This window comes from Salvelinus alpinus, chromosome 3 (genome assembly GCF_045679555.1).
Source record: "Salvelinus alpinus chromosome 3, SLU_Salpinus.1, whole genome shotgun sequence".
Lineage (NCBI taxonomy): Eukaryota > Metazoa > Chordata > Actinopteri > Salmoniformes > Salmonidae > Salvelinus > Salvelinus alpinus.
The window spans coordinates 46,411,618-46,439,369 of NC_092088.1; the positions used below are offsets into that span (position 1 = coordinate 46,411,618).

Below are 27,752 nucleotides of genomic sequence, written 5' to 3' on the forward strand. Positions count from 1 at the left end.
TCCATCAACCACTAGACTTCCTGCGCATGCGCACTCTTGACTGAGTGATAGCCCCGTAATAACAGAAATATAGGGATACTTAAAACATGAACTTAACAATCTCCCCCTTTTCTTTAAAGACAAATAAAACATCAACAACATAATTAAATGTCCACGTATTATTCAAGATCCCCATTACAAATGGGTTGTGTGACAGTTTTTATTTTGTATTACTCAAGCTGCCACTTTCCATTACTGAGAGCCTGTAGGAGCACAAGACCGGATGCTCCTTTTTTAGTCAGACAGTCAGCAAAGCTGTTCCTTTGTGGTCGACCGCTGGATTCTCTGTCCTTGAATAAGTTACTTGATGCTGCTAATCTTGAAGTCTTTTCTCTGTGACAGACTTGGTTGACTGCACAGCATCAACTAATGTGTAGTTGTCAGTGACACAAACTACAGGTAGAAAGTGCCGTTTTGTCCCACCAGTGTTAAGCTCTGAGAACAGAGTTGCAAGAAAGATAGCATTGTCAATTCCATCCGCAAGAGCAAGGGTTTCTCCAGCAAGTGTGCTTCGGACGACCCTACTGATCCTTTTTGACTGCCAACAGATAGGTGAGAATCTTCCTCCTTCACCCATTAACACGATTAGATGTCCACCTTGTGTGCCTCCATCTGTAAGGTTCCCTAGCGAAGCATCACTGAAGACAACTAGTTTCAAAGAGTCATCTTTTCCAACATGCTGAAACTTTAAAGTCACTTGTTGTGATTTCAGTTTACGAACAACTTTGTTTGCCTCATGAATGGTTTGTACAGTGGCGTGTTTTGTGTTAGATGCCAAGTTGCAACCATCAAACATTACATCAGGTCTACTCTGTCTCGCAACCCATAGAATTTGTCCTATCTTTGAACTCAATTGACCAGCTTCAATTCCACATAGAGGGGAATTCCTTTGTACGGCTCTTGAAGAATCCATGTGGATGGGTTGAAGATTCTTGATATCTCTCCTGTTGCATCAGTATTTTTCCATCAACTGTAATATACTCTATGCCAACATAACAAAAATGATCATGCTCCTCACGGCCAACCTAGAAAACAGCTTTGAGGTGTGGAATCACAGTTGAAGCAAATGTCTGTGAGCCACACCAGATAAAGTCATCAACATGACAGGCAAGTACTCCAGTCACATTGCAGTCTTGATCAAGCCAATAGAAGACTGCAGGATCCACTTGTGACATTTTTCCACCTGTATTCAGCATTGTTGCCTTGACTTTGTTGTACCAGTAGAGTGATGCATCTGCCAGTCCATACACACACCTTTTTAGTTTCCACAGTGTTCCTTCGCTTTTAGCTTCAGGCGGAGGTCGGATGTGAATGTCCCTTGACAGCTCTCTTCCCTGCAAAAATCCAGATTTGATGTCTATGGAATTAAGTTTCCATTTTTTCTGGCAGATCACTGACATCAGCAATCTGAGTGACTCTGAGGCGCATGTCGGTGAGTCCTTTGGGAGTTCTTTAGCAGCCAGCTCCTCAAAACCTCTAGCCACTAGACGTGCTTTAGGCACTATTCCAGTTAAGGATTCTTTAAGGGTACAAACCCACCTTGTTGAGACGCATTTTTGGCCAATGTCTTTGACTTCCTCAAACACTCAATTTTTTCTCCAATTACTGAGCTCATCTAGCTTAGCTGAGTCAAATGACACGTCCTTTGTTTCAAGAACATCATAATTTTGAATGTCATTCTGTTTTTCTCGATTTTCCATTGGTTCAATTCTGATATTATCTACAAGTGACAGGTCAACCGACCCTGATGTACCAGAAAGTGTAGCTGGTTCAGAGTACTGCAAGTTGTACCAGTTCTTGTGTTTTGCTTTTCCTGCTCGTCCAATGACGGTTGCTGTATGTGGAATACCACTTTCTCTGTCCATGTATTTAACAGTTTGTCCAGTTTTCAGATTGGAACAACCATGTTCTCTTAACACATGTGGCTGTTGTTGAATGTTTTCCTCATTTGAACGCTCAACAGTATTACCTGTGGCATGGTTGAAGGTCTCTGCTCCATTTCCTGTGTCAGTTTCAGTGTCCATATCATTGGATGCGACATCTGGTAGGTTTGTGTCTGTTACTGTGTCCTTTTTGTCATTTTCATTAGGAGACTGATTCTCAGCAACAGCCCCTCTATCTTGTTGATCATTTACTTTCCGCAATCTTGAGTGATGCACCCTGACAATGATGCCTCCGTGCCTCACAAATATCACCACACCATCTTGACCAATGACTACTCCCGGTCCTTTCCACTCTTGACAGTCAACTCGTTTGTAGTACACTTTGTTTCCAGTTTCGTACTTCTCATCATCATTATTCCCTGAACTGCTGAGTAACTTCTGAAGTCTGTCAACTGTAGCATGTCCAAACTGTTTGTAAAGCTTTAACAATACTTTGTTTTTCTTTAGTGTTCATGTTCTCTGTGACTGTCAGAATCTCCATGTGCTCTGTGTCAGTCAGAATCTCATTTTTGCATGGACATCACATGTGTGATGTCTTTGTCTAAAATGTTTACACAATAGTGGCCTGAGGTAGTAAGTTCAAGAGTCACTGGTTGTTTAAACATCACTGCCTTGTCATTTTTGATGTCTAGTACAGCCTCTGCCTTCTTGAGGGAAGCTTTGCTTAATAGTAAGGGGATATCTGTAGGGACCACCTCTGTTTCAATGTGACACAATTTTTGCTGGTATCTTAACTCTCTTGGTAGAATGGACAATTCTCCCATCTCTAAATTTGAAAGCTCTGTTGCTTGGTGTGTCAATCATTTGTACTTCTTTCATATTTAGTTCACTGACATAGCTATCAAGCCATTTTGCACCACACACTGTCCGTGTACATGCAGTATCAATCACAGCAGATCCTAAGGATTCAACTATAAAACTCTCAGTATCAGAAGCAGATTTGTTTGAAAACAGTGTAATGTTACACTGCTCTATCTCTGTGTTTACATTTTCCTCTGTTAGTTTAACTTGTTCATTTTTATGAGGACAGTCTTTAACCCAATGCTAAGTGCTTTGACAAATAGCACATTTTGATCTCCTTCCATATTTGTCCAGTGGATTTGTGCCGGGAAATGCCGCCCTCTTCTGGTTGTCTTGAGAACGTGACTTGGCGCATTTTCTCTGCTGCTCAGTGTAATATGCTGCGTCACTCACTTGCATTCCATCTGTTATTGGCGCGACAGACGTCTTTTCACCAAAAATTATTTTTAGTGCCGACTTCATTGATGCAAAAGTCAGCACAGTACAAGCAGTCAAAGCCAACTGTTTCTCCCTACCATCTAGACAGGCAGTATCTAGCAACTTGAAAGCTAACACTGCATCCGGGAGAACCATGTCGTACTTGCGCATCATATTGTACCTCTGTTCGAAATCAATGATGTAGTCCGTCATTGCAACCGAAATATCTCTCGTAACACTGTCAAAGTTTGAATATGCCTCGTAGGCACGGTCTTTCTCGTCTTTAAGAAATACAGAATCCAGTGCTGTGATCAAAGTTCCCATACCGTCATCCTTGTTCAAATCCTCAACGGATATTTCCAGTGCTGTATCTCTCGCTCTTCCCTCGAGCGATAATACCACCGCAAGTGCTTGCTTTTTCACGTCCTTTTTAAGTAACCCGTGTCCAGATTGCAAGTTCATTTTTCCAACTTTCGTACGACCTCTTCTCGTCGAAGCGAGGTGGCACATTGTAGTTATTAGCCATCCTCTGCTACCAATGTTAACTTCTCTGCGCTACGGATCCCTTTAGCGGGATCATTTTCCTAAACAACCGCTGAATTGCAGGGTGCAAAATATTACTAACAATATTTATAATCATGCAATCACAAGTGAAATATACCAAAACACAGCTTAGCTTGTTGTTAATCCACCTATCATGTCAGATTTTGAAAATATGCTTTGCAGCGAAAGCAATCCAAGCTTTTGTGAGTGTATCAATCAATGCTACAACAGCTAGCCCCAAATTAGCATGGTCACGAAAGTCAGAAAAGCAATCAAATTAATCGCTTACCTTTGATAATCTTCGGATGTTTGCACTCACGAGACTCCCAGTAACACAACAAATGTTATTTTTGTTCGATACATATTACTTTTATAACAAAAAAACACCATTTGGGTTGCGCGTTATGTTCAGAAAACCAAAGCCTCGTTCCGTTCGACGAAAATTCAAAAAAGTATCCGTAATGGTCGTAGAAACATGTCAAATGTTTTTTATAATCAATCCTCAGGTTGTTTTTAACAAACATAATCGATAATATTTCAACCGGACCGTAACCTATTCAATAAGAGAGAGGGGAAAAAATGGAGAGCTACCCCTCTCGCGCGCAGGACCTAATCAGAGGACACCTGACTAGTTTAGAAAAATCTCGCAATTTTTTTAAAATAAAAGCCTGAAACTATGTCTAAAGCCTGGTCACAGCCAGAGGAAGCCATTGGAAAAGGAATCTGGTTGATACCCCTTTAAATGGAAGAAAGACGGGCCAGGAAACACAGATTTAAATTTTAAAAAATCACTTCCGGGTTAGATTTCAGGTTTTCGCCTGCAGAATCAGTTTTGTTATACTCACAGACAATATTTTGACAGTTTTGGAAACTTTGGAGTGTTTTCTATCCTAATCTGTAAATTATATGCATATTCTACGATCTGGACCTGAGAAATAGTCCGTTTACCTTGAACGTTATTAAAAAATAAAAAATAAAATAAAAAAATCTACTACTACTGGCGAAGATGGATTTGGTTGACTCTAAATTGCTACTTATGCTGATCACTGTCTGATTTGACTTTGCAGGTCTTGGCCAGGATAGCCAACGCCACCAGGCCCACTATCCACCTGTGTGAGGTGGTGTCGGAGCACCAGCTGGAGCGTCTGCTGCTGCTGCTGGTGGGGACAGACTTCAACAGGGGGGACATCTCCTGGGGAGGGGCCTGGGCCCAGTACTCCCTCACCTGCATGCTGCAGGACATCCTGGCGGGTAGGGGGTGCTGCTACAATTCAATTCACTCTTTAATTCACACTTCATTGTGAACACTGTTTTCCAGCAAAAGCTGGTATTCAAGAGAACAATATATTTGGGGAGTCCTTGCATTGCTGGGAGTCTGGTCGTTTTGATTTCTCCCAGCACTAAACTTGTCCTGTACTGTCCCCTTTTCTCAGGGGAGTTGCTGTCCCCAGGGTCCCTAGATGGTATGGACGAGGGGGCGGTGGGTGAGGAGGCAGGGGCATCGTCGTCCTCATCAGGGATAGACTCTGACTCCCTGGCCCAGTCCACCTCCATCCCCCAGGTGGAGACCATCGACGAGGCCCTGGTTCCGGATATCATCGCAGGTACTCCTGGGACCTCCTCTGTTTTCCAAAGTGCGTTGGTAGGCCCGTCCTTGACAACATTTTACACATGGACCTCACCCCCCCCCCCAAATGGATGCATTTGTGTTAAATTGTTTTTCTTTTTTTCCCCTTTTTAGCTAGCTGCATCTTTATTTTAGTATTTTTTTCAGTGTTTTATTTTAAAGGAGACTATTGAGAGCTTCTCTAACCAGTTTGATTCTGAGTGGACTGTTTGCCTTTTGGAGGGGGAGTTCAAACAGTGTATCTTCATTGCATATTAGATATCCAGATGTTTCAAGGGGTGGTGGTTGTTTTCTAATAAGACTAAGGGGATTTAATCTGTGAAAATGATGCACTACTTCGTGGTACTGTCACAAATCTTAATTCCCTAGACGACATCAATGATTTACACAAAAGCACTTATATCACGTCAGAATTTTGGCTAAAGTTGTCAGATTGCTGATTTAGTGGGCAAACATCCATTGTTTGGACTCCCTCTCAACTGCAGAAATAAATGTCTGTAGGCCTTAAAATTGCCTAGTGACTTCCTAAGAGAAGGCCTCTGAGTTAGCTGGTTTTAGTGTGCTTACTTGGCAATATTAAAGCTCTTTTCGTTATCCAAAGGTGCTCCATCTCTTTCATCTTTGGAAAAAGATAAAGACATTGACTTTGACTTGCTACAAGACCTCATGGATGTTGATATTGATCCTTTAGATATTGATTTGGAAAAAGATCCCCTCGCCGCCAAAGTCTTTAAGGTATGTAATTTGCTTGACTCACCTTTTTCCTGTTCCACTCCTCTCTCCATGCTCTCTTGCATTTCTGTTGAGTTCAGTATTGACACAATCACCTCGGGTTAGTACATGAACTTAAATTAACCCCACTGATCAATGATGTAGCTATACAAACTTCGAACCATAGTGTTCAACCTCTTCTCATAATGCATTTTTTAGATAACATGTAATACAAAGTTCTGCAGTCGTATTGAATCCCTCCCCAACACCACCTCCGTCTTAAACTTGCACTCTAATTTCTCAGAAACTTTCCAATTTAACTCCGCTCAGGCGTTTTGAGTCTCAAAGCAATTTAGTGTATGTAGACCCAATCAATCAAACTCGCAAACTTGGGGAAGTATTTCTCCTCTTCACTCTTTCTTTTCTTTCTGAAAACTCCACCATTGCATGCAAAAGAATGTAGTGTTAATGTGTATGTAATATTATACCGGTAGCTAGCATCTGACAAGAATGACTGCATTTGCGTTTCCCTTTTCTCTCTCTCTCTTCCTACAGCCTATTAGCAGCACCTGGTATGACTACTGGGGTGCTGACTATGGCACTTACGGTTACAACCCCTACATAGGGGGAGTAGGGATTGCTGTGTCCAAGCCCCCGGTTGCTGCCGAAAAGCCTGGGTCTCAAAGTCTCTCTGTATCTGTGTCGCAAGGTAAGGGCTCATTTATTTAAAAAAAATTGTATCCGGATATCAGCTCCCAAACTGGATTCCACACTTCTGCTTCTTTGTACTCCAGCGTGTTCCATGCATGTAAAGGAATATGTTCCACCTTTTAACCCTGACCTTTTTGTCCTCTCCCTCAGCTCTGGACGCCCGCCTGGAGGTGGGGCTGGAGCAGCAGGCTGAGCTTATGCTCAAGATGATGGCCACTCTGGAGGCCGACTCCATCTTACAGGCGCTCACCTCAACGTCCCCCGCAGGTATAGACCTACCGAAAAAAAAAATATATATATATTTCTAGATGTTTGGTCATGTACACTTGAGTCTTGGGAAAAAATGTAAAGACTTGCGAAGCATCAAAGATGGCTGACCCTTGTCCCTTCTCTCCCTTCAGTGTCCCAGGCATCCAATGGGACGGATGATTCTCTGCTGAGGGGGCTCCGTGGGGGCTCCCCACCAGGAAGCAGCCTAATGGTACAGGCCTCCTCCATCCCCATGCTGAGTGCCTGCTTCAACAAGCTCTTCTCCATGCTCCAGGTGCACCACGTACAGGTCAGTCACCAACAGACGGTTTAGTCCAGGGTCTCTGCTACTCCAGAAGACTTGAATGACTTGTTGCACTTCACTCTGTTTTTTACTTCCCTCTACACAGTTTTGTAATGATGTGGCAGTAGAGGTAACGTACTGTACCATTCTCAAGAATACGTTGGTTACCCTGGATAAGTGGATTTGTAGATGAAGTGTTCACATGTGTTTCTGCCTTAGATGGAGTCTCTGCTGCAACTGTGGCTGACCCTCAGTCTCAACTCCTGCTCTGGGGGCACTGAGGAGAGTGGATCAGATATTTTCCTGTTCAACGCCAGCAGAGTGCCCACCATCCCACTCAACCAAGGTCAGAGGTCACCCTGTGTGTGTCTCCATTCACTCCCTTTCGCCGCTTAGCTCTCAAACCACTGGATTTATCTTGTGTGAATCATTCCCTGTTTTCCTTTTCACATGGGGAAGTGTATGTTAAACTGCCGTCTCCTGTGTTTCCCTGCAGCCTCGATCAACAGTTTCCTGTCGGTGCTAGCCTGGTACCCCAACACCTCCCTGAGGACCTGGTGCCTGGTGCTGCACTCCCTTACCCTCATGACCAACATGCCCTCCAGTGGTAAGTCCACCATTCTTAAGGTTTCACTCTCAAGACAGTGTCTGACAACTCTGACTGACGTTTCCCATTTGAGAATTGCGAAATAGTAAATCCATATTGAATATGCAGTGTAACCGAAGATGTAAATGAGGCCAAAGGACTTTCAATAGTACTCCTTTTTAATCAAGTGTGTTTTGGTCCTGTGCGTCTCTGTCCGCAGCCTCCAGCAGTGGGATGGGAGCTCATGAGAGCACGGCCCAGCAGATGGTGTCGGACCCTACTCTGGTGCACGTGCTCGTGCGTTTCCTGTCTGGGAGCAACCCCCACGGCACCAGCCAGCACAGCTCCCAGGTCGGCCCAACCGCCACCCAAGCTATGCAAGAGTTCCTCACCAGACTCCAGGTGCACCTCTCTTCCACCTGCCCACAGATGTTTAGTGAGTTCCTGCTCAAACTAATGCACATCCTGTCCACTGAGAGGTAGGTTGTTTACTCTAGAGACATCAAAAGCAGCTTTTGTTTCACCCCAGCACTTAAGACACGTAATTCAAATGATAACTAATCATCGTCTTCAGTTTAATCTGTGTTCGAGCTGGGCTGGAACAAAACCCATCCTTTTGATTCCATCACAAAACAGTACAATGATTTGTTAGGAAGCACCTTCGTCAACGATCCTGTCTTTTCTCCTCCGCCCGTCCTTCAGGGGTCCGTTCCAGTCAGGCCAGGGTCCTCTGGACGCCCAGGTCAAGCTGTTAGAGTTCACCCTGGAGCAGAACTTTGAGGTGGTGTCGGTGACCACCATCTCCTCTGTCATCGAGTCCATCACCTTCCTGGTGCACCACTACATCACCTGCTCTGACAAGGTGGTGTCCCGCAGCGGTTCCGACAGCGCTGTGGGTGCCCGTGCCTGCTTCGGAGGCCTTTTCGCCAACATCATCCGGCCCGGCGACGCCAAGGCGGTGTGCGGCGAGACCACACGCGACCAACTCATGTTCGACCTGCTCAAGCTGGTCAACGCCCTGGTCCAGCTCCCCCTGTCGGGCGACCGCGAGTTCAGCGGGCGTCTGCCGCCGGCGGGCAGCGGGGCGTCGGACAGCAGCGTGTCGGACGAGGAGAAGGTGTGCGGCAGCAAGGAGGGGGCAGCGGGGGGGTCCTCCCCTAACCAGGGCCCTGCGGCCGGAGTGGCTGATCTGGTGCTGGCCAACCAGCAGATCATGAGCCAGATCCTCTCGGCTCTGGGCCAGTGCAACAGCAGCGCCATGGCTATGATCATAGGTAGGCCTTATCCTCACACGTCCCTTTTTTAGAAAACGTTTATTTAGAGGGATTAGCGGATAAGATATTGAAGTGCTTCTTATTGATAACGCTTTACCTTCCTATCTTTAGGTGCTAGTGGTCTCCACCTGACCAAGCATGAGAATTTCCATGGAGGACTAGATGCCATCTCTGTAGGAGACGGCCTTTTCACCATCCTCACCACCCTGAGCAAGAGGGCCACCTCGGTGCAGGTTATGCTGCAGCCCATCCTCACCTACATGGCCTGTGGGTACATGGGCAGACAGGTAAGACTGAGCTCAGCCATGACTGAACGGACATCATTGATTTTGTCTGTTTTTAGAGATTTACTTGTCAAGATTAAAAAGGAGTGAGGAAAAATAGATTTGCTTTAATAGTACTTCAGTTTATTAGATTTATAATTGTTTGACCCGTGGATTCTGAAAGTTTTTAAATCACAAGCAGTCTTTGTATTTCTCCCAGGGTTCCCTGTCGACATGCCAGCTGTCTGAGCCTCTGCTCTGGTTCATCCTCCGAGTGTTGGACACCAGCGAGGCACTTAAGGCATTCCACGACATGGGTACACACACACACCTACATACATACACAATTGGGAAATATCCTTGTTCGGGTATACTGGACTCTCAATTAGACTTAACAGCTTGTGTTTGTATTTGACCTGTGTGCAGGTGGGGTCCAGTTGATCTGTAACAATATGGTGACCAGCACACGGGCCATAGTGAACACAGCACGCAGCATGGTGTCCACCATCATGAAGTTTCTGGACACTGGTCCAGGGAAGGCTGCAGATGGCAGCCTCAAAGCCCGGGTCCTAGCCGCCGAGCCCGACAACGCAGAGGGACTCCACAACTTTGCTCCACTTGGTAAGTGGAGCTTCTCCTTTCGTGTTGAATAGGTTCTCTTGTGTTTTTCCCTTTGACCTCTATGTGTTGTAAAATGGGAATTGTGTCCTATTGAATGCTGTTTGTCACTCTGCAGGCACCATCACTTCCAGCAGCCCCACGGCCCAGCCGGCTGAGGTCCTCCTTCAGGCCACGCCCCCTCACAGACGGGCGCGCTCGGCTGCCTGGTCCTACATCTTCCTGCCGGAGGAGGCGTGGTGTGACCTCACCATCCACCTTCCTGCCGCCGTTCTGCTCAAAGAGCTGCACATCCAGCCACACCTGGCCTCTCTTGCCAGTGAGTACTGCACCACGGCCCTGCTGGGGGGCACTAGTGCAGACGAGTTGTCTAAATAGGAGACTGAATTTAATATAAAGAGTTCAGCAAAATCTTTTGCAATGCAATTACCTTAGTTGTCTAATTGATCATTTAAGTGAAAAGCAGCAGGACTGCAGCTCAGGTACCAGCAAGAGAGCTGTGCCACTCTGCTTTAGAGCCTTAAGGGCACATTGTCTACTTACCCCTTAAGCATAGTTTTCCTCATGACTAACTTATTTCACCCACTCAAATATTAACCTACCGCTGTCGGCTATAGTGCCATTTTAAATATGGAAAACCTTTTTCGTGCTTCTATCAAACACAACACACCATTGTGCCAGACAGTACCGGTTGGTGAAAATAAAGTTGAACATATTCCACCATCTATTATCGCTAACCCTGACGATGTCCCTTTTGTCCTCTCGCCAGCCTGCCCTTCCTCGGTCTCGGTTGAGATCAGCGCGGACGGGGTCAACATGCTGCCTCTGTCCACGCCCATCATCACCAGCGGCCTCACCTACATCAAGATCCAGCTGGTGAAGGCTGAGGTGGCGTCCGCCGTGTGTCTGAGGCTGCACCGGCCCCGCGACGCCAGCACCCTGGGCCTGTCTCAGATCAAACTGCTTGGCCTCACTGCCTTTGGAAACACCTCCTCAGCCACCGTCAACAACCCCTTCCTGCCCTCTGAGGACCAGGTCTCTAAAACCAGGTACAGACATACTTGCCCTTATAGGAACTTCTGTTAAATGTTACTTTAGAGTAAAAAAAATAAATGAAACACCTGTAGTGTCACAGCAAATCTCTCTTTCTTGCCCTCTCTTTCTCTACTAGTATTGGCTGGCTCCGTCTGCTCCACCACTGTCTTACCCACGTCAGTGACCTGGAGGCCACGATGGCCAGCGCCGCTGCCCCCACCGCCAACCTGCTTCAGACCTGTGCCGCCCTGCTCATGTCCCCCTACTGCGGCATGCACTCGCCGAACATCGAAGCCGTGCTGGTCAAGATCGGCCTGCAGTCCACCCGCATCGGCCTCAAGCTCATCGACATCCTGCTGAGGAACTGTGCAGCCTCCGGCACCGACCCTACCAGTAATTAGCCGCCGCATGAATAAAACGCTCATTGATCACATTATAATTTGTGTAATTATACTTCAATCAAAGGATCTTGTCCTTCAGCTCTGTATGTCATGGCACTATCGTTTGAGTATTGTTTATATATGGACATCGATGGCTATTTTGTGATTTTTCTGTATTTTTTTAGACCTGAACAGTCCCCTGCTCTTTGGAAGGCTCAACGGTCTCTCTTCAGACTCCACCATTGACATCCTCTACCAGCTGGGAACCATACAAGATCCTGGGACTAAGGACAGGTAAAGACCCCCTTAACATCTACTGATATAGGTGTTGAGCCTAGTACTGCTGGATCTATGTAATCTGGGTCTGTGAAAGCGGCTCTCGATATGTTAATATTGACCTTGTAATCCTCGTCTCTCCCTCCAGGATCCAGGCCCTTCTCCAGTGGGTCCATGACTCATCGCTGGTGGCGGCCCACAAGAGGAGCGGCCCCTTAGGCTACATGCGCCAGAGCAGCTCCTCGTCACGGGAGTATGGCCTCGTCATGCCCTCGCCCTCCCACCTCCACTGTGTGGCGGCCATCTTGTGGCACAGCTACGAGCTACCCGTGGACTACGACCTCCCAGTGCTGCTCAACAGAGAGCTCTTTGAGTAAGTGTTAAGGGCCGTTCACACCAAGGACTGTAACGATAACTTTAATGGGAAAAAATATATGTATATATTTATAATTCAAGTGAACAGGAGCATTCACACTAAAATCATAACTACAAAAAGAGTGGATAAAGAGAGCTTTAGTTTGGATCACTTTAAGAGCGATTACTTTTTTTTTTGTCCCTCCGACGATAAAACATTGACAACCAATCAAAAACGCATTCTATTGAAGCGTTGTTGATTCTAGGTGCACGAGGCGGCTCGGAGAGAAGGCAGAGCTCACGGTGAGCTTACTGGGCATATGTGAGCATATTGGTTGCGACATTAATTATAGGACGACTTGGGAGGATGATCCACGACAAATAGCGCATGAGGAGGCCATATTTTCCGGTGGTAGGTGCTTTCTGGACCTAGTAAACGGACCCATAACTGATCCAAATGGTTACATAGTCAGGCCTCTAGGCTGTACGAAGTTATTTCAGCATGAAGCATTCAGAACAGGACTTTTGAGCAGTTACTCAAATGAGTCTACGTCACTGCAGCTTACAACCCTATAGACAATAGTTATGTACTCACTTGACAACAAAAATACATTCCTCATTGCACTGTGTTGTAGCTTAGGTGTAATAATTTCCTTGTCTAAAATCGAAGGCCTGGTCAGTGTCGGGGAGCGCATCAGCCTGGAGGAATGCACAGACCTGCCGCTTCATAATCTGTAAACATTATTATTTTTTTTTGCACAGGTAAGTATTTATAGCCCTACTATTTAGCTGAAGAATGGCCTAATATCAAGCTAATATTTAGATTCTTACTTCGGCTACACATCTCTAGCCTCTCTGTTCCAGTGCGCAATAGGCTGTAGGCCACGCAAGCTTCTCCGCTATTCCTCTATGTGAAATCGCAGGAAAAGCTATAAGCTACTAAAGCTATAGGACATTTATTTCAGCATCTTTTATACTAGGCCTAATAGCCTTTTTTCGTGGAGGGACGCAAGCTTTCTCTTGCTAATTACTAAATGTAAAATGGGCCAAGTGAACTGTTGCACAGGACAAACAGATGAGCACACTGAAAAAGATCCAAACGAATCACTTGAGCAACGAGGCAAGCAATGCCATTATGTAAAAGATGCGCAAGGCAAGTGTGATTTTAAAAAAAAAAAATTTTGCCACATTTACATGAGTTTCTATATTTTTCATTACATGTTCATTGACGTATTATTTGCAGTTGTCACTATGACAATTGAAACACCCGGAAGTACAGAATGGTCTTGTTACCACCTGAATAGGCAGCGTGCAGTAGGACGCGTTGATCCGTTGACTGATGGGTGTACTGCAGAACGATCAACGGTCAGCTGGTGTGGATGCTCGCCAACGGTTTGTGGTTGTGTATAATATATCATTCTAGTTATTGTCCTTGGTGTGAATGGCCCTTTATCCTGTCAGGAAAAAACCCAGCCGTTCTTTTCTGTACTCTGTGGCGGTGTGCTCTTTCTGTGACGTCGTCGAAGGCTACGCTGAGCTTTCTCATGCTTTGAGCCATCAATGTTTGTAGAACATCTCGTTCTTTGTCTCCTGGAGAGAATACAGCTCCCTGATGTTTTCAACCTCTAGATGAATTCTAAAGTTTCTCCCATCCCACCCCTCTTGATACTGTATGTCTTACCCATATCCTCTGCAGACATGAATACTGCATTTCTACTCTGTAAACATGAATACTTTACATCGAGCAGGGAATGCAAAGTAAAAAAAATACCGAGGTCTAACCTTTGGCTCCTTCGATCTCCAAACGACATATACAGACAGAATTGAAAAGGCTCAGAAGGATTCATATGAAGGTTTCGTATCTTGTTATGTTAGCGGGAAAGATGTCAGTCCAGCGAGTGGCGCTTGCTTTGTTTATACCATTTTGTCTTCTTCTCTCCTGTAGACTTCTGTACAACTGGTCCATGTCCCTGCCGTGTAACATGGTGCTGAAGAAGGCAGTAGACAGCCTGCTCTGCTCCATGTGCCACATCCATCCCAGTTACTTCTCTCTGCTCATGTCCTGGATGGGCATCGTGGCCCCGCCCACCGCCGCCCAATCTCAGGCCCAGCACCGCCTCTCCATGACAGACGACGGAAAGAAGCAGCACGACCTCAGCAGCGCCAATGCTAATGCCACCACCAGTGCCGCTGCCGCCGGCCTCACCGACGACTCCAAGCACGCGCGGCCGCCCATCGCCCTGTCCGAGTCGGAACTGGCCACTCTGGCTTCAGCCTCCCAGTCACCCGGGGCAATAGAGCAGCTGCTGGACTCGGGCCTGCCCTCTCTGCTAGTCCGCAGCCTGGCCGGACTCTGCTGTGGACTCCTGGCTGCCGCTGACCTGCCCCTGCCCGCCACCGCCCAGGCTGAACGACGGCAACACCATCACAACCACCACCCCCACTGCTCCTCTTCGTCATCCTCCTCTTCCTCTCAGAGCAGGGTGCCCCTGTCTGCAGAGCTGGCTGCCCCAGTGCTGCGTTTCCTCACAGAGGTGGGGAACAGTCATGCCATGAAGGACTGGCTGGGTGGGCCTGAGGTGAACTCTCTGTGGACCGCTCTGCTGTTCCTGCTGTGCCACTCCAGTGCTAGCGCAGGGGGAGCCAGTGGTGGCCAGCGGCACACGGGAGCCCACTCTGCTGCCTCCGGTGGTGCGTGCTGCCCCCCTCCTCCGCCCCCACCCCTGCCCTCTGGGTCGCGCTACTCTCTAGCCTCCTCGTCCCGGGGCAGCGGGCTCACCACCCAGCAGAGGACAGCCATCGAGAACGCCACAGTGGCCTTCTTCCTGCAGTGCATCTCCTGCCACCCCAACAACCAGCGGCTCATGGCACAGGTTTGGTGGAATGCCTTGACGACACACATTTCCACCTGACCAACAGTATCTGTGATGGTTTACTAACGTGTGTTTATGGTGGTTTCTCCCCCTCCGTAGGTGCTGTGTGAGCTCTTCCAGTCGGCCCCCCAGCGTGGAAACGTGCCCATCTCTGGCAACATCTCCGGCTTCATCCGCAGGCTCTTCCTGCAACTCATGCTGGAGGACGAGAAGGTCACAGTCTTCCTGCAGTCGCCCTGTCCGGTGGGTACCAAGTTTTTGTAGGCTCTGATCTCGGATCAGCTCTCCATACCCTCAGTCCTAAACTTAACCATAACGTGGGAAAATGTCAAACTGACCTTAAATCATAATCTTGGAGCAATTTAATTATCCTACCTATGGACTTGCATTGGAAAGGAATAATGCTGTGATGTGATATCACCAGGTGGCCACAAGGGGCCAGCCCAGTAGTACAGACAATCCCTCCTCACTCGAGGCTTTCCCCAGGCTGATGCTTGTCGGAGAAATGGCACTGCACCTCAGTCATATTAATGCGCCATCTTTCACCCTCCTCACTGATTAGTTGTCATGAGTGGAGTTTAGAGAGCAGTCACGGTGGTGGGGGGGGATCAATTGTCTAAAGCCTATTTAATTTTAACCTCCTACCTCTCGTTGTCCTCATTATTATGCCTCATCCCGTTTTTGATGATATACATGGTGTCAGGGAAGGGTGAGGGTCATTCCATGGACAAGGTGAAGGATGGCTGTTGTGCATGGCATGCCGAGAGGTTTCTGATTATGCACAGCGAGACAAGCCTACATGTACTCTAACTTAGGAGGTCATTTGTGTGCTGAATTACACAAGGAGTCCTGGGAATCACAGCCGTGAAGGTTAATCATGTATGATCAGTAGGTGATTAATAGCAGGGGGGGTCTACATGCTCATGTGTTTACGCGTTAGGTAATGTCATAGTCCACCTTCTTGTGCCTTTACCCCCCAAATTTTTTTTACTTACAGTACCAGTCAAAAGTTTGAACACACCAACTCATTAAAAGGTTTTTCTTTATTTAAAAACATTTCTACATTGTAGAATAATAGTGAAGACATCCAAACTATGAAATTACACATATGGAATCATGTAGTAACCAAAACGTGTTAAACAATTCAAAATATATTTGAGATTGTTCAAAGTAGCCACCCTTTGCCTTGATGACAGCTTTGCACACTCTTGGCTTTCTCTCAACCAGCTTCACCTGGAATTATTTTCCAACAGTCTTGAAGGAGTTTGGGATGAGTTGCGGTCCAACTCATACCAAACCATCTCAATTGGGTTGAGGTCAGATGATTGTGGAGTCCAGGTCATCTGATGCAACAGTCATCAGTCTCTGTCTTGGTCAAATAGCCCTTACACAGCCTGGAGGTGTGCTGGGTCATTGTCCTGTTGAAAAACCAATTATAGTCCCACTAAGCGCAAACCAGATGGGATGGCATATCGCTGCAGAATGCTGTGGTAGCCATACTGGTTAAGTGTGCCTTGCATTCTAAATAAATCAGTGTCACCAGCAAAGCACCATCACACCTCCTCCATGCTTCACGGTGGGAACCACACATGCTGAGATAATCCGTTCACCTACTCTGGGTCTCACAAAGACACAACGTTTGCAACCAAGAATCTCAAATTTGGACTCATCAGACCAAAAGACAGATTTCCACCAGTCTAATGTCCATTGCTCGTGTTTCTTGGCCCGAACTAGTCTATTCTTATTAGTGTCCTTTTAGTAGTGGTTTCTTTGCAGCAATTCGACCATGAAGGCCTGATTCACACAGTATACCTCTGTACAGTTGATGTTGAGATGTGTCTGTTACTTGAACTCTGTAAAGCATTTATTTGGGCTGCAATTTCTGAGGCTGGTAACTCTAATGATCTTATCCTCTGCAGCAGAGGTAACTTTGGGTCTTCCTTTCCTGTGGCGGTCCTCACAAGAGACAGTTTCATCATAGCACTTGATGGTTTTTCCAACTGCATTTGAAGAAACTTTCAAAGTTCTTGTTATTTTCTGGACTGACCTATCTTCTGCATACCTTGTCACCTTGTCACAACAACTGATTGGCTGAAAAGCATTTAGAAGTAAAGAAATTCCACAAATTAACAAGGCACACCTGTTAATTGAAATGCATTCCAGGTGACTACCTCAAGAAGGTGGTTGAGAGAATGCCAAGAGTGTGCAAAGCTGTCAAGGTGGCTACAAATAAATATAAAATATTTTGATGTAACACTTTTGGTTACTACATGATTCCTTATGTGTTATTTCATGGTTTTGATGTCTCCACTATTATTCTACAATGTACAAAATAGTAAAAATAAAGAATCCCTTGAATGAGTAGGTGTCAACTTTTGACTGGTACTGTACATCAGGCTTTTTCAGATCTGCAAAAAGTGAATGATGTACTCTGTAGACTTGCTCAACATTTTCAATTCATCAGCATTGTAATTGTCATTTGATCTGAGATATTTAAGAAAGGATCACTACATTTCTCCCTAATCTGAATCTCACTGGCGGGAACTTTAACATTTTGATTTGCTGTCAATCAACAACAACAAAAAACGGTAGACTTTTTATTATGCTAGCGACCATACCAAGATATGGGTTCTTGAACATTATTGTTCCTATGAGACGTATATTAGACTAGCCTAAAAGCCAAGGTGCATGTTTCAAACAGCATTTTATATTACATCATCTTAATGGCTTCTGCTGCCAGGCCAGTCACTGCAGTGTAGAGTTGTCAGGAAAGGGGACTGAGTGACGGTTGTGTTTGGAGCTGCAGTGACTTGTCCAAGGACCCTCAGTAGCCGAGCTGTGCTCTGGCGACACCACCATGCCTGTCGCCTGCAGGTCGCAGAAGGCGATGGATGTCGTGAACATGTAACATTCATGCTGAATGAGAAGCCTTGTCAACTCCAATAAAGGTCGAGGCAGGAGTGATGGAGTGGGAGGTCTTTAGCCAAGGCCGGCCTCATTCAATCTCAATGTGGCCCTGCGTAGTGCTACTGAATCTTTCATAACTTGCATCTCTCTCGTAGTCATGATCATTCATAACATTGGTGGTAGTGGTATTGTGTACTTGGTCTGTCCTAATACTTTCTCTTCCGTCTTCAGCTGTACAAGGGCCGCATCAACGCTACCAGCCATGTGATCCAGCACCCCATGTACGGCGCAGGGCACAAGTACCGCACTCTCCACCTCCCCATCTCCACCACCCTGGCTGAAGTCCTGGACCGGGTGTCTGGTACGTCTGCTGCCCCTACCCATCCATCACTATTGATGGGAACGGAGTTATGTAAGACGCACTGAATCCAATTTTTCTTTGTGCTGTATTAAATAACTCCTCTCTATTTTCTAAAATAGTCGTTGGGCCCAGTCTCTCTCTAAACTAACCCGGCCTGTCCCCTTCTCCTTAGGGGGACGATGTCCACACCTATAATCTCAGGGAGCATATAGGCTATGTCCATTAATTTGACAAGCATTTTGCTGCACCTGCGAAAACATCTGTGTACGTGACCGGTAAACTTTGATTTGTGATGAACAGCAGGTGAAGTGTGTTACGCAACATTGATGGGGAATTACTTTAAATATTCTCCTCGTAGCCCCATCAACCTCCTCAATATTATGTGGCCCTCAGATAAAGTGGAGCAGAGTGTCCTTTGCCACTCAGACAAACCCTCCTCCGACAGCCACAGACACACGGGATCTGAATGGCGGGGGAAACCCGCTCTCCGTACGCCGCTCGTCATTCAAGCATTTTATCCCCTCTCACTGGGTCCTTAAATGTTTTAAAAGGCAGCCGTATTTGAAGTTAATGCACCATGTCAGCACCTCGCACATTGTCGGACACACACACACACACACTCAAACATCACAACTCACACGCGCACACACAATCTCCCTGGGCATAAACATTGACCTTTTCAGGCGACTGCTGCGTCCGCTCACATCTCCTCATTAGCATGAGTATGGAAGAGCGTCCCTCCATATTATTTTTCCAGCAGGTGGAGATGGCGCTCTGATTAATGGCTACGGAGTTGATCAGCTGGTGGCAACTGCGTTTTAGAGAGAACATCAGTTGAAACGTACACCCCCGTCCACAAGCCTAACATAGTGGCAGTTAAATCACACACCCTCATGCCCCGGTCTTTAACTCGGCTGGTCCACTCTATGATTGAAATAGCCCTGTGTGAGCCGATGCACTGATTTATTAGTATTTATTTTGTTGGCCTTTACCAGAAGTCCCAGAGTTATGTAAGAAGCACTGAATCCAATTTTTCCTAGTGCTCTATTAATTAACTCCTATATTTCCTAAAATAGTCATTGGGCCCAGTCTCTCTCTAAACTAATCTGGCCTGTCCCCTTCTCCTTAGGGGGGACGATGTTCGCACCTATAATCTCAGGGATTAGAAATGCCCTCTTAAAAACATGCATCCCCCCCTCAAAACATGATCAAACAGTAATATAAACCCAGATGGGAGAGGTGTTCAATTTAAGGCATTATCTGGTTGTTAATATCAAGCGCGTGTGGTGGTGGGCTCCAGCTTTGTGACGGCATGGCAGGGTTAGCTGTGTGGCTATGATAAGTGGTTCTCCTCCCGGGACCTTGAGAACACCAGATGGAGTCCTGATACAACAGGGCGTTATGAGGCTCTACCCAGTGAGGGAGGGGCAGGCTCCGTTAATAATACAGCACAGCCCAGACCGCTACATACAGCTAGCGCTAGCCAGGGGTATTTTTAAAGGAGCCTGCGTTAGTGGCCCTTGGAATTGCTAATAGCAGATTATCTAGCCCATCTTATCTGAACTCTCAGGGAATGGAGGACTGAGATGGGCCAACGTCTCATTGATTGCGTAGCCTTGTTTGTGCATACGTTAGGGTTGATGTCAATACTTGTGTGCACTTGACCAGTTGGCCACTGGCGACTGAGGCTGTACATATTATGTACAGCCTCTTTCACGTAACTTGTTACCGAAGGGTGGCTCTAATGTGCCCCGTCTCGGTCTCTCCCCTCCATCGCTTATTCAGACACCCCCAGCATCACAGCAAAGCTGATCAACGAACAGAAGGAGGACAAGGAGAAGAAGAATCAAGAGGAGAAGGAGAAGATGAAGACCGACAGTGGTTTCCAGGACAACTACAGCGTTGTCGTGGCCTCAGGTACACGTTTTGGCTCTCTCCGATCTGTCAGCTTATCGTGGTGGGCTACCTCATCCCTTCCTTCCCACGCCTGCCAATCATTATGGCTTAGCAGGAGTAGATTAATTAATTTATCCTGCACCAATTAGAGGGCAAGAATTGTTTGGCTGGTAGCTGGGCTTCCAGCCCTATGTTGAGCTCCTGCACCAAATGTAAAGGAAATGATTGGTATCTTTGTATGTGTAAATAAGTCCTTGAATATATATAAATTTTTCTGTATATGGACAAATGACTAAATATCCCATTTATCTTGAAATATTGAAGGTGTTTGGTAGATGAGAAGCATTAGACAGAAGCACACCTCTAGCATCACATTCTCTAGGATGTAAAAGTGCAATTTTACGTGATAAAATGACCGGTGTGTGTTTCCCTCTCAGGCTTGAAGTCCCAGTCGAAGAGAGCTCTTTCCACCCCTCCCCGTCCCCCTTCGCGGAGGGGCCGTGTGTTGAGCGACAAGCTGACATCCTCCTCAGGTGTGGATCCCTCCGCCAAAACGCTCAGCGTGCCTGTCTTCCACCTCTACCACAAGCTGCTCCCAGGTACTGTATACACACACACACACACACACACACACACACACACACACACACACACAGTTGTCAGCTCCCCTCCTTCCAGCACCTCCCTCTGCCAAGGGAAGCCTATTGATCCGACCTGCTTAATGAAGCTGTGACCTCCGTCTCAGTCAATTCATTGAGCCAGTGTGTGTTGCTGGGACCCTGGGGTGTCCAGGTAAATGTCCATTTAACTTTTGATACTTTCGATGTTGTTACTTTTAGACATTGTGTCAATATTGAAAGTCACAGCCAACCAGATCCAAGTATTACCTAACTCTGGGAAGATGAGCAGAAACATGATCAGAGCTGGGTTTGCAAAGACACAGATGTACTAAGACAAAAACAGCACTCCATCCATGATGTCTTGTCTTCACATGTTGTCATTGTTATCTAGGTCACTAGCCTTCATGATACATAGCTGTCATGTATTTCCTGTCCCTCTGGGCCTGGTAGTGTGACCACAAGGCTTTGGTTCCTCACTATGAACACTGTCTCATCCCCCCTCGACCCCATAGGTCAGCCCCTGCCGGCAGAGATGACACTGGCTCAGCTGTTGACCCTGCTTTATGACCGTAAGCTGCCCCAGGGCTACCGGTCCATCGACTTGACCGTCAAGCTGGGCTCCAAGGTCATCGCCGACCCGGGCCTCTCCAAGACGGACTCGTTCAAACGGCTCCGCACCGAGAAAGGTATTGTAGAGCACGCACGTACATACAAGCACATGCTTGCTTTCAAGACATATAAACACACACACACACACAATCTCACACTCCTACCTCCCTCTGCGTCTGTCATTTTTCTTCTTGCTCTGCAGTTAGTGTGTAAAGTGAGCCCCGCACGTCTCTCTCCACGCGTCCCCTGACAGCCCATTCCACAGCGCGATTAATGGCTCTCCCCTTTCACTGCCATCCATTTCTCTGTCTGAGCGCTGGGCCTCTGTCTCGTGAGATGTCATAAGGTGCCATTACCAGTCTCTGGAACGGGTGGGCCAGTGGGAGACGCATACTCACTCCGCTCTTCTTCACTGTGTTGCGTAATAGGGCTCAGGAAGCAAATGTATATCCAGTTCTACAATGACGCTGTACACTAGTGGTGTCCAACTCATTTTGCATCGGGGGCCACATTCGTCTGGAGGGCCGCGCTTCAAATTGTATATATTTCCCTGCAGTCAAAATTTGCATTCAAAAAATCTATCATTTTCTATGCTACTGTTTAGCGTTCGTTGAGGTGATTATTAGGGAGCTGGACAGTCAAACTATGAATGTAGGTCCATTTATTATTTCTACACAATTTTGATTTGGAGTCATTTGCATTTGAACGTATATTGAGTTTGTTTGGCACACCTGCTGTACGCCTTTTCTGGCTCTTGGGCCAGGGTTTACTTAAGATGGAAAGCTATTATTTTACGATCATAAATTGGCCTCAATGACTTCACTGTAAGAGAAAGATGGAAATGTTTGCTGTATGTCAAAAATTATTTGGATCCAACCAGTGGATCTGAGTTTGGACGAGGGAATGGAGGCTTGAAAATGGCGCATCTTAACTTCAGTAAATACAGGCAAGTCTTTTTCCATCAAATCCCATTTGAATGTAATTTTGTTTTTTTGGTCCCCCTTGTTATCCCCTATTACCTGGTATTCCTGCTTCGAAAGAAAAGCTCTTGATGCTTGAAAGCTCCCAGTCCAACCTGACCACCCAATCAGATTCCACCCTCTACATTTCGAGCCCTGCTTGTTCCCAAAGCTGTTTTAGCCATTAACATTGAGGGAATGCTTTTATACAAGATTCATGTCCTCTGTAAATGTCACTATAACATCTATATAAGATTCATGTCTGATTATAGATTTTATACTAACACTACGCTCCATGTAATGATTTCACATGGTGTGGTAAATGTTATTAGTCACCCTTTTTAAGGATTGCGTTGGAGCAGGATTTTAGGGGTGATGCTACTAGATTTAGCCTCCCCTCTCCTAGCTTTGACGGTCAGTACCAGGTCACACATGATAGCATGGGGAGGATACATTTTGGGAATTATGATATGACAGCCGGCCAGAGCAGTTGATGTCTTAGTTTGATGTCAGCGCTAGTAATGTGCAAACCTAGTCAAATTGTTTGGTTGCCTGGTTCAATAATCCAGTGATTTTTACTAGTAGCCTATGGCTACGCAAACACCGTCTTTAGGTGCCGTCTCAACCAAATGTTGTACTAAATGCATTCAAATGGAACTAATGGCTGACAAAATAGTCCAAATCTAGGTGTTTGCTCTTACAAATGTGTTAATACGTGTGTGTGTGTAGTCCAAACACATCAGATTTTTGTTGTTGTTGTTAAATTCACTTGTCCCTGTGATTCCATACCAGTCACTCAATTCAGGGCTAAATTCAATGTAGTTTCCACTAACTCTGTGGTAAGATATTGTTTGCTTTACACCAAAACCTACCATAGTGCCTTTTTCTCTCTCGCTGCAGGCTGGTTGTACTGTTGTGAAAAGAACCCATGCTTGGTAGCGCTGCTACAAAGCCCAGAGCCTGTCTCTCTTTCCGTCAGTGTGGATATTAGATGTTTTTGGCAGTTCAGAGCCTATATGCCGCCCCTTGCACCCTGGGGCTAATTGCTAACACCACCACCTACTCTGCATGCAGTGGAGAGCGTCAACTCCTACCTGCAGTGCACCATCTTCTTCCTCAACTCAGTCACACTGGATGACTTGTCTGTCCCCCTGTTGGGTGAGATATTTTAAAAGGCAACTGTCAATCAGTTCAGCCAACCCACTACTAAAACAGTGGTCTGTTAGTGGTTACCCAAGATGGGAGGCCAGTGACCTGTGTGTTATCTGCTAATGAGTCTGCCCAGCTCCAAACCCATTTCACCAAGACTGTCTTCAGCCAGACACTAACCCACCTGATTAGGTCTATGATTGTCTTCATTGAACCGCTTTAGTTTAACCTCTGTGCACTCTAGAGTTCAGATAATTAGTTGAGGCGTATAGATTAGAAACGATCTGAACCCTGCCGACGGTGTATATTCAGCATATTCTGTAGTCTAGGGTAAAGGAGCACTTTATGTAAAAGGAATGCAGTGCATACACATTTTCAACCTGTGTTTTGGTGCACATTTGTGGCGTCTTGTTGTTTTTGAAAGCCCTCAGCCCATTTCTCTGTGCGCTGAACCATATACTACAGTGCCTTCGGAAAGTATTCAGACCCCTATGACTATTTCCACATTTTGTTTCGTAACAGCCTTTTTCAAAAATTAGCAAAAATCCTCAGCAATCTACACACAATACCCCATAATGATAAAGCAAAAAGTTTTTTAGAAATCTTTGCAAATGTATTAAAAATAAACATACCTTATTTACGTAAGCATTCAGATCCTTTGATATGAGACTCGAAATTGAGCTCAGGTGCATCCTGTTTCCATTGATCATCCTTGAGATGTCTCTACAACTTGATTGGAGTCCACCTGTGGTAAATTCAATTGATGGGACATGATTCGGAAAGGCACACACCTGTCTATATAAGGTCCCACAGTTGACAATGCATGTCAGAGCAAAAACCAAGCCATGAGGTCAAAGGAATTGTCCGTAGAGCTCCGAGACAGGATTGTGTCGAGGCACAGATCTGGGCAAGGGTACCAAAACATTTCGGCAGCATTGAAGGTCCCCAAGAACACAGTGGCCTCCATTTTTAAATGGAATAAGTTTGGAATCACCAAGAATCTTCCTAAAGCTGGCCGCCCGGCCCAACTGAGCAGTCGGGGGAGAAGGGCCTTGGTCAGGGAGGTGATTAAGAACCCGGTGGTCATTCTGACAGGGCTCTAGAGTTTTTCTGTGGCGATGGGAAAAACTTCCAGAAGGACAACCATCTCTGCAGCACTCTAGCAGTCAGTAAAAGGCACATGACAGCCTGCTTGGAGTTTGCCAAAAAGCACCAAAAGACTCTTTGACCATGAAAAACAAGATTCTCTGCTCTGAAACCAAGATTGAACTCTTTGGCCTGAATGCAAAGCGTCACATCTGGAGGAAACCTGGAATCGTCCATACAGTTAAACTTAGTGGTGGCAGCATCCTGCTGTGGGGATGTTTTTCAGGGACTGTGAGACTAGTCAGGATCGAGGCAAAGATGAACAAAGGAGAGCACAGAGCGATGCTTGACGAAAACCTGCTCCAGAGCGCTCAGGACCTCAGACTGGGGTGAAGGTTCACCTTCCAACAGGACAACGACCCTAAGCACACAGCCAAGACAACAGAGGAATGGCTTTGGGTGGCCCAGACTTGAACCCTATCGAACATCTCTGGAGAGACCTGAAAGTAGCTGTGCAGCGACGCTCCTCATCCCACCTGACAGGGCTTGAGAGGATCTGCAGAGAAGAATGGGAGAAACTCCCCAAATACAGGTGTGCCAAGTTTGTAGTGTCATATCCAAGAAGACAAAGCTATAATCGCTGCCGAATGTGGTTCAACAAAGTACTGAGTAAAGGGTCTGAATAATTAACGTTTTTTTGTTTTAATAAATTATCAAACATTTTTAAACGTTTTTGCTTTTTCATTATGGGGTGTTTTGTGTAGATTGGGGGGGGGGACAATCAATTTTATAATAAGGCTGTAACCTAACAAAATGTGGAAGAAGTCAAGTGATCTGAATGCTTTCTTAAGCACTGTATGTACAGTAAAATGCCTGCCTGCCGACACTTACTGCGTAGCTCACCTTAAATTTCCTCAGATAGCTTCCAATACCGTCTCTTCCCAAAACAAATCTTTCCAGAATCTTCTGTCTCGAGACCCATTGAGGCTAATAAATGGAGGGAAAAGGTGACCCTCACTAACAGTCCTGTGAGAGGGAGGGGGAGACATGGAGAGATCTTGTAAAACCCAGTGCGGAGGCTTTGACCAGAGGGAGCTTACAGAATCCATTTACCACGCTCAGCCCCGCTAACGGCCATCCACTGAACTGAAGACGGGTACATGGTGAGATCTAGCCCCAGCCCCCTTAATAGCCTTCAACTTCCCCAAATAGGCCAGACCTTTTAGAGCGAAATGGGTTTTGTCCCTCCAACCATTTTTAGGTCTCTAGACCTCCTTCTGATTTATCATGTGGAAATCTCAGCCTAATAGCATAGTAAAGGTACTGGAACATTCTGTGAAATATGTTTGTTCTTGAGCAGAATTATAAAAATCCTTGTCGTTCACAATTTGTCCTCTCTTTCTCGCTGATCTTATCTCATATGCTCCTCTGAAGTCTAACGATCACCTTTTTTCCCTGTGCCTTCACGGTTGCATTTGAAATGTAACAACTCACTGGGTTGATGCTGTTTAGATATTCTCTGGGTAGCCCGGTCTCTCCTTGCGGCCTGCTGAAAGACGAGCGGTTCCTTCCCTCTCCATCATTTCTAATCCTGTTTTGGAAGTCTAGAGAGCACGGGCCCTGTTACAAATCGTATCAGTCACAACCTTGGTGACTTTTTAATTCACCATGAGGGGGACGGGGAAGAATCCCTTTAGAGACTGGAGCAATTCATCATTTATTTTATTTTCTTCTCCAGGAGAGATGATGTGCAGCTTTTTTTAATTTTTTTTTTGTAGATGACCTATCAATCGACTGGGGCTTTTATATCATCATAAAACAGGCCAGCCGCACCGCGGAATGAAAACTATAATGGGGGGCTATTTTTACCCTTCACCCGCCGTTCCAGTTTATCATTTTCTTTTACTGTCTACAGAGCCACCTCCTGACGCGCAAACAGCGACAAGTAGTCTGTGTCCATGATTCTGTTTTTAATCCGTGTGCACTTCATCAGGAGAGCACGTCCTTTTCCCAACTACAACCATTCGCGGATTTATGCATTCACACATATAAAAATGTAAATGGCACTCCGCTCCCTTATGTCTGAGAAACTGCTGTCTGTTTCTTCTCTCTTCTTGGTTGCTTGAACTTGACTAATAAATAGTGTGATGGCTCTGTTGGTTTCTCACACTCTCTCTTGATCTTTGAATGAGGGATGAGAGAGGAGCTCTCGTTAAGTGTCTGCGACGTGAACAATTTCCCTCCGCAGGGCGTCCCGTTCTTTACTTGTCATGATTGGTTGAGGGCAGCAGACAGAAGAACGTAAGTCACAGAACATAGCTAGTGTCCCAGTGGAAACCCTTTGAGAGTAATAAGTGGCCTATTCTCTAACCCTCCTCTGCTTCTCCCTCCTCCAGTGGAACACTGTGACATGCTGAGTAGCTGTCCGGAGGACGACCCCATGACCCCGGGGGACGACTGTCTTGACGCAGCCATCGATGAGTCCCTGCTGGAGACCAACCCCATCCAGTCTCCCCTGCAAGTGTTTGCAGGCATGGGTGGTCTGGCCCTGATTGCAGAGAGGCTGCCCATGCTCTACCCAGACGTCATCCAACAGGTTAGACCGCCACAGATACCCTTCTAATACGTATATAACAAACACCACCAGTCAAATAACCCTTTCACAGCCTGCTTCATTGGAGTTATTTCATTGTTGTCCTACAATGTTTAGCCCATGTTTCTAGATAGTGTGTTTATATATAGCCCATAATCTAGAGCCTTATATTTAAAGGGAGATTTCAAACATTTTCAATTTCATATTCATAATTTCCAGCACTACCCCAACAGATGTGAAAATTGCGCATTTCTATGTTTTGTAGTAACAAAGATGGAGTAAGATTAGTGTTTCCAATGATGACATCAGTGTGCATCGTGTGATTTTTTGGGGGATTTTTTTACTTAAAAAAAACAACCAATTATGAGTATACATTTGTCTACAAATTGGTTGTCATTGGAAACACTTACAGTGAGGGAAAAAAGTATTTGATCCCCTGCTGATTTTGTACGTTTGCCCACTGACAAAGAAATGATCAGTCTATAATTTTAATGGTAGGTTTATTTGAACAGTGAGAGACAGAATAACAACAAAAAAATCCAGAAAAACGCATGTCAAAAACGTTATA

The 27,752-nt window shown here is 45.9% G+C and overlaps 1 protein-coding gene across 20 annotated transcripts in view; it reads left to right on the forward strand.

The window, feature by feature from the left end:
- LOC139570845 (dual E2 ubiquitin-conjugating enzyme/E3 ubiquitin-protein ligase BIRC6-like) overlaps positions 1-27,752 on the forward strand; it is a 138,207-nt gene that overhangs the window by 41,430 nt on the left and 69,025 nt on the right. For 13 of the 20 annotated variants that reach the window (XM_071393100.1, XM_071393106.1, XM_071393113.1 and 10 more), the window contains 25 exons: positions 4,811-4,994; positions 5,177-5,377; positions 5,972-6,105; positions 6,637-6,790; positions 6,943-7,059; positions 7,194-7,351; positions 7,565-7,691; positions 7,842-7,952; positions 8,152-8,410; positions 8,634-9,205; positions 9,317-9,492; positions 9,671-9,785; positions 9,895-10,089; positions 10,205-10,405; positions 10,856-11,135; positions 11,258-11,514; positions 11,687-11,795; positions 11,926-12,150; positions 14,077-15,004; positions 15,104-15,247; positions 18,143-18,272; positions 20,058-20,189; positions 20,606-20,767; positions 21,301-21,474; positions 26,988-27,187. In XM_071393100.1, coding sequence (XP_071249201.1) covers positions 4,811-4,994; positions 5,177-5,377; positions 5,972-6,105; positions 6,637-6,790; positions 6,943-7,059; positions 7,194-7,351; positions 7,565-7,691; positions 7,842-7,952; positions 8,152-8,410; positions 8,634-9,205; positions 9,317-9,492; positions 9,671-9,785; positions 9,895-10,089; positions 10,205-10,405; positions 10,856-11,135; positions 11,258-11,514; positions 11,687-11,795; positions 11,926-12,150; positions 14,077-15,004; positions 15,104-15,247; positions 18,143-18,272; positions 20,058-20,189; positions 20,606-20,767; positions 21,301-21,474; positions 26,988-27,187 — 5,445 coding nt within the window. The remainder of the gene's footprint in view (positions 1-4,810; positions 4,995-5,176; positions 5,378-5,971; positions 6,106-6,636; positions 6,791-6,942; positions 7,060-7,193; positions 7,352-7,564; positions 7,692-7,841; positions 7,953-8,151; positions 8,411-8,633; positions 9,206-9,316; positions 9,493-9,670; positions 9,786-9,894; positions 10,090-10,204; positions 10,406-10,855; positions 11,136-11,257; positions 11,515-11,686; positions 11,796-11,925; positions 12,151-14,076; positions 15,005-15,103; positions 15,248-18,142; positions 18,273-20,057; positions 20,190-20,605; positions 20,768-21,300; positions 21,475-26,987; positions 27,188-27,752) is intronic. The other 7 variants (XM_071393112.1, XM_071393116.1, XM_071393117.1 and 4 more) reach the window with 3 other exon arrangements.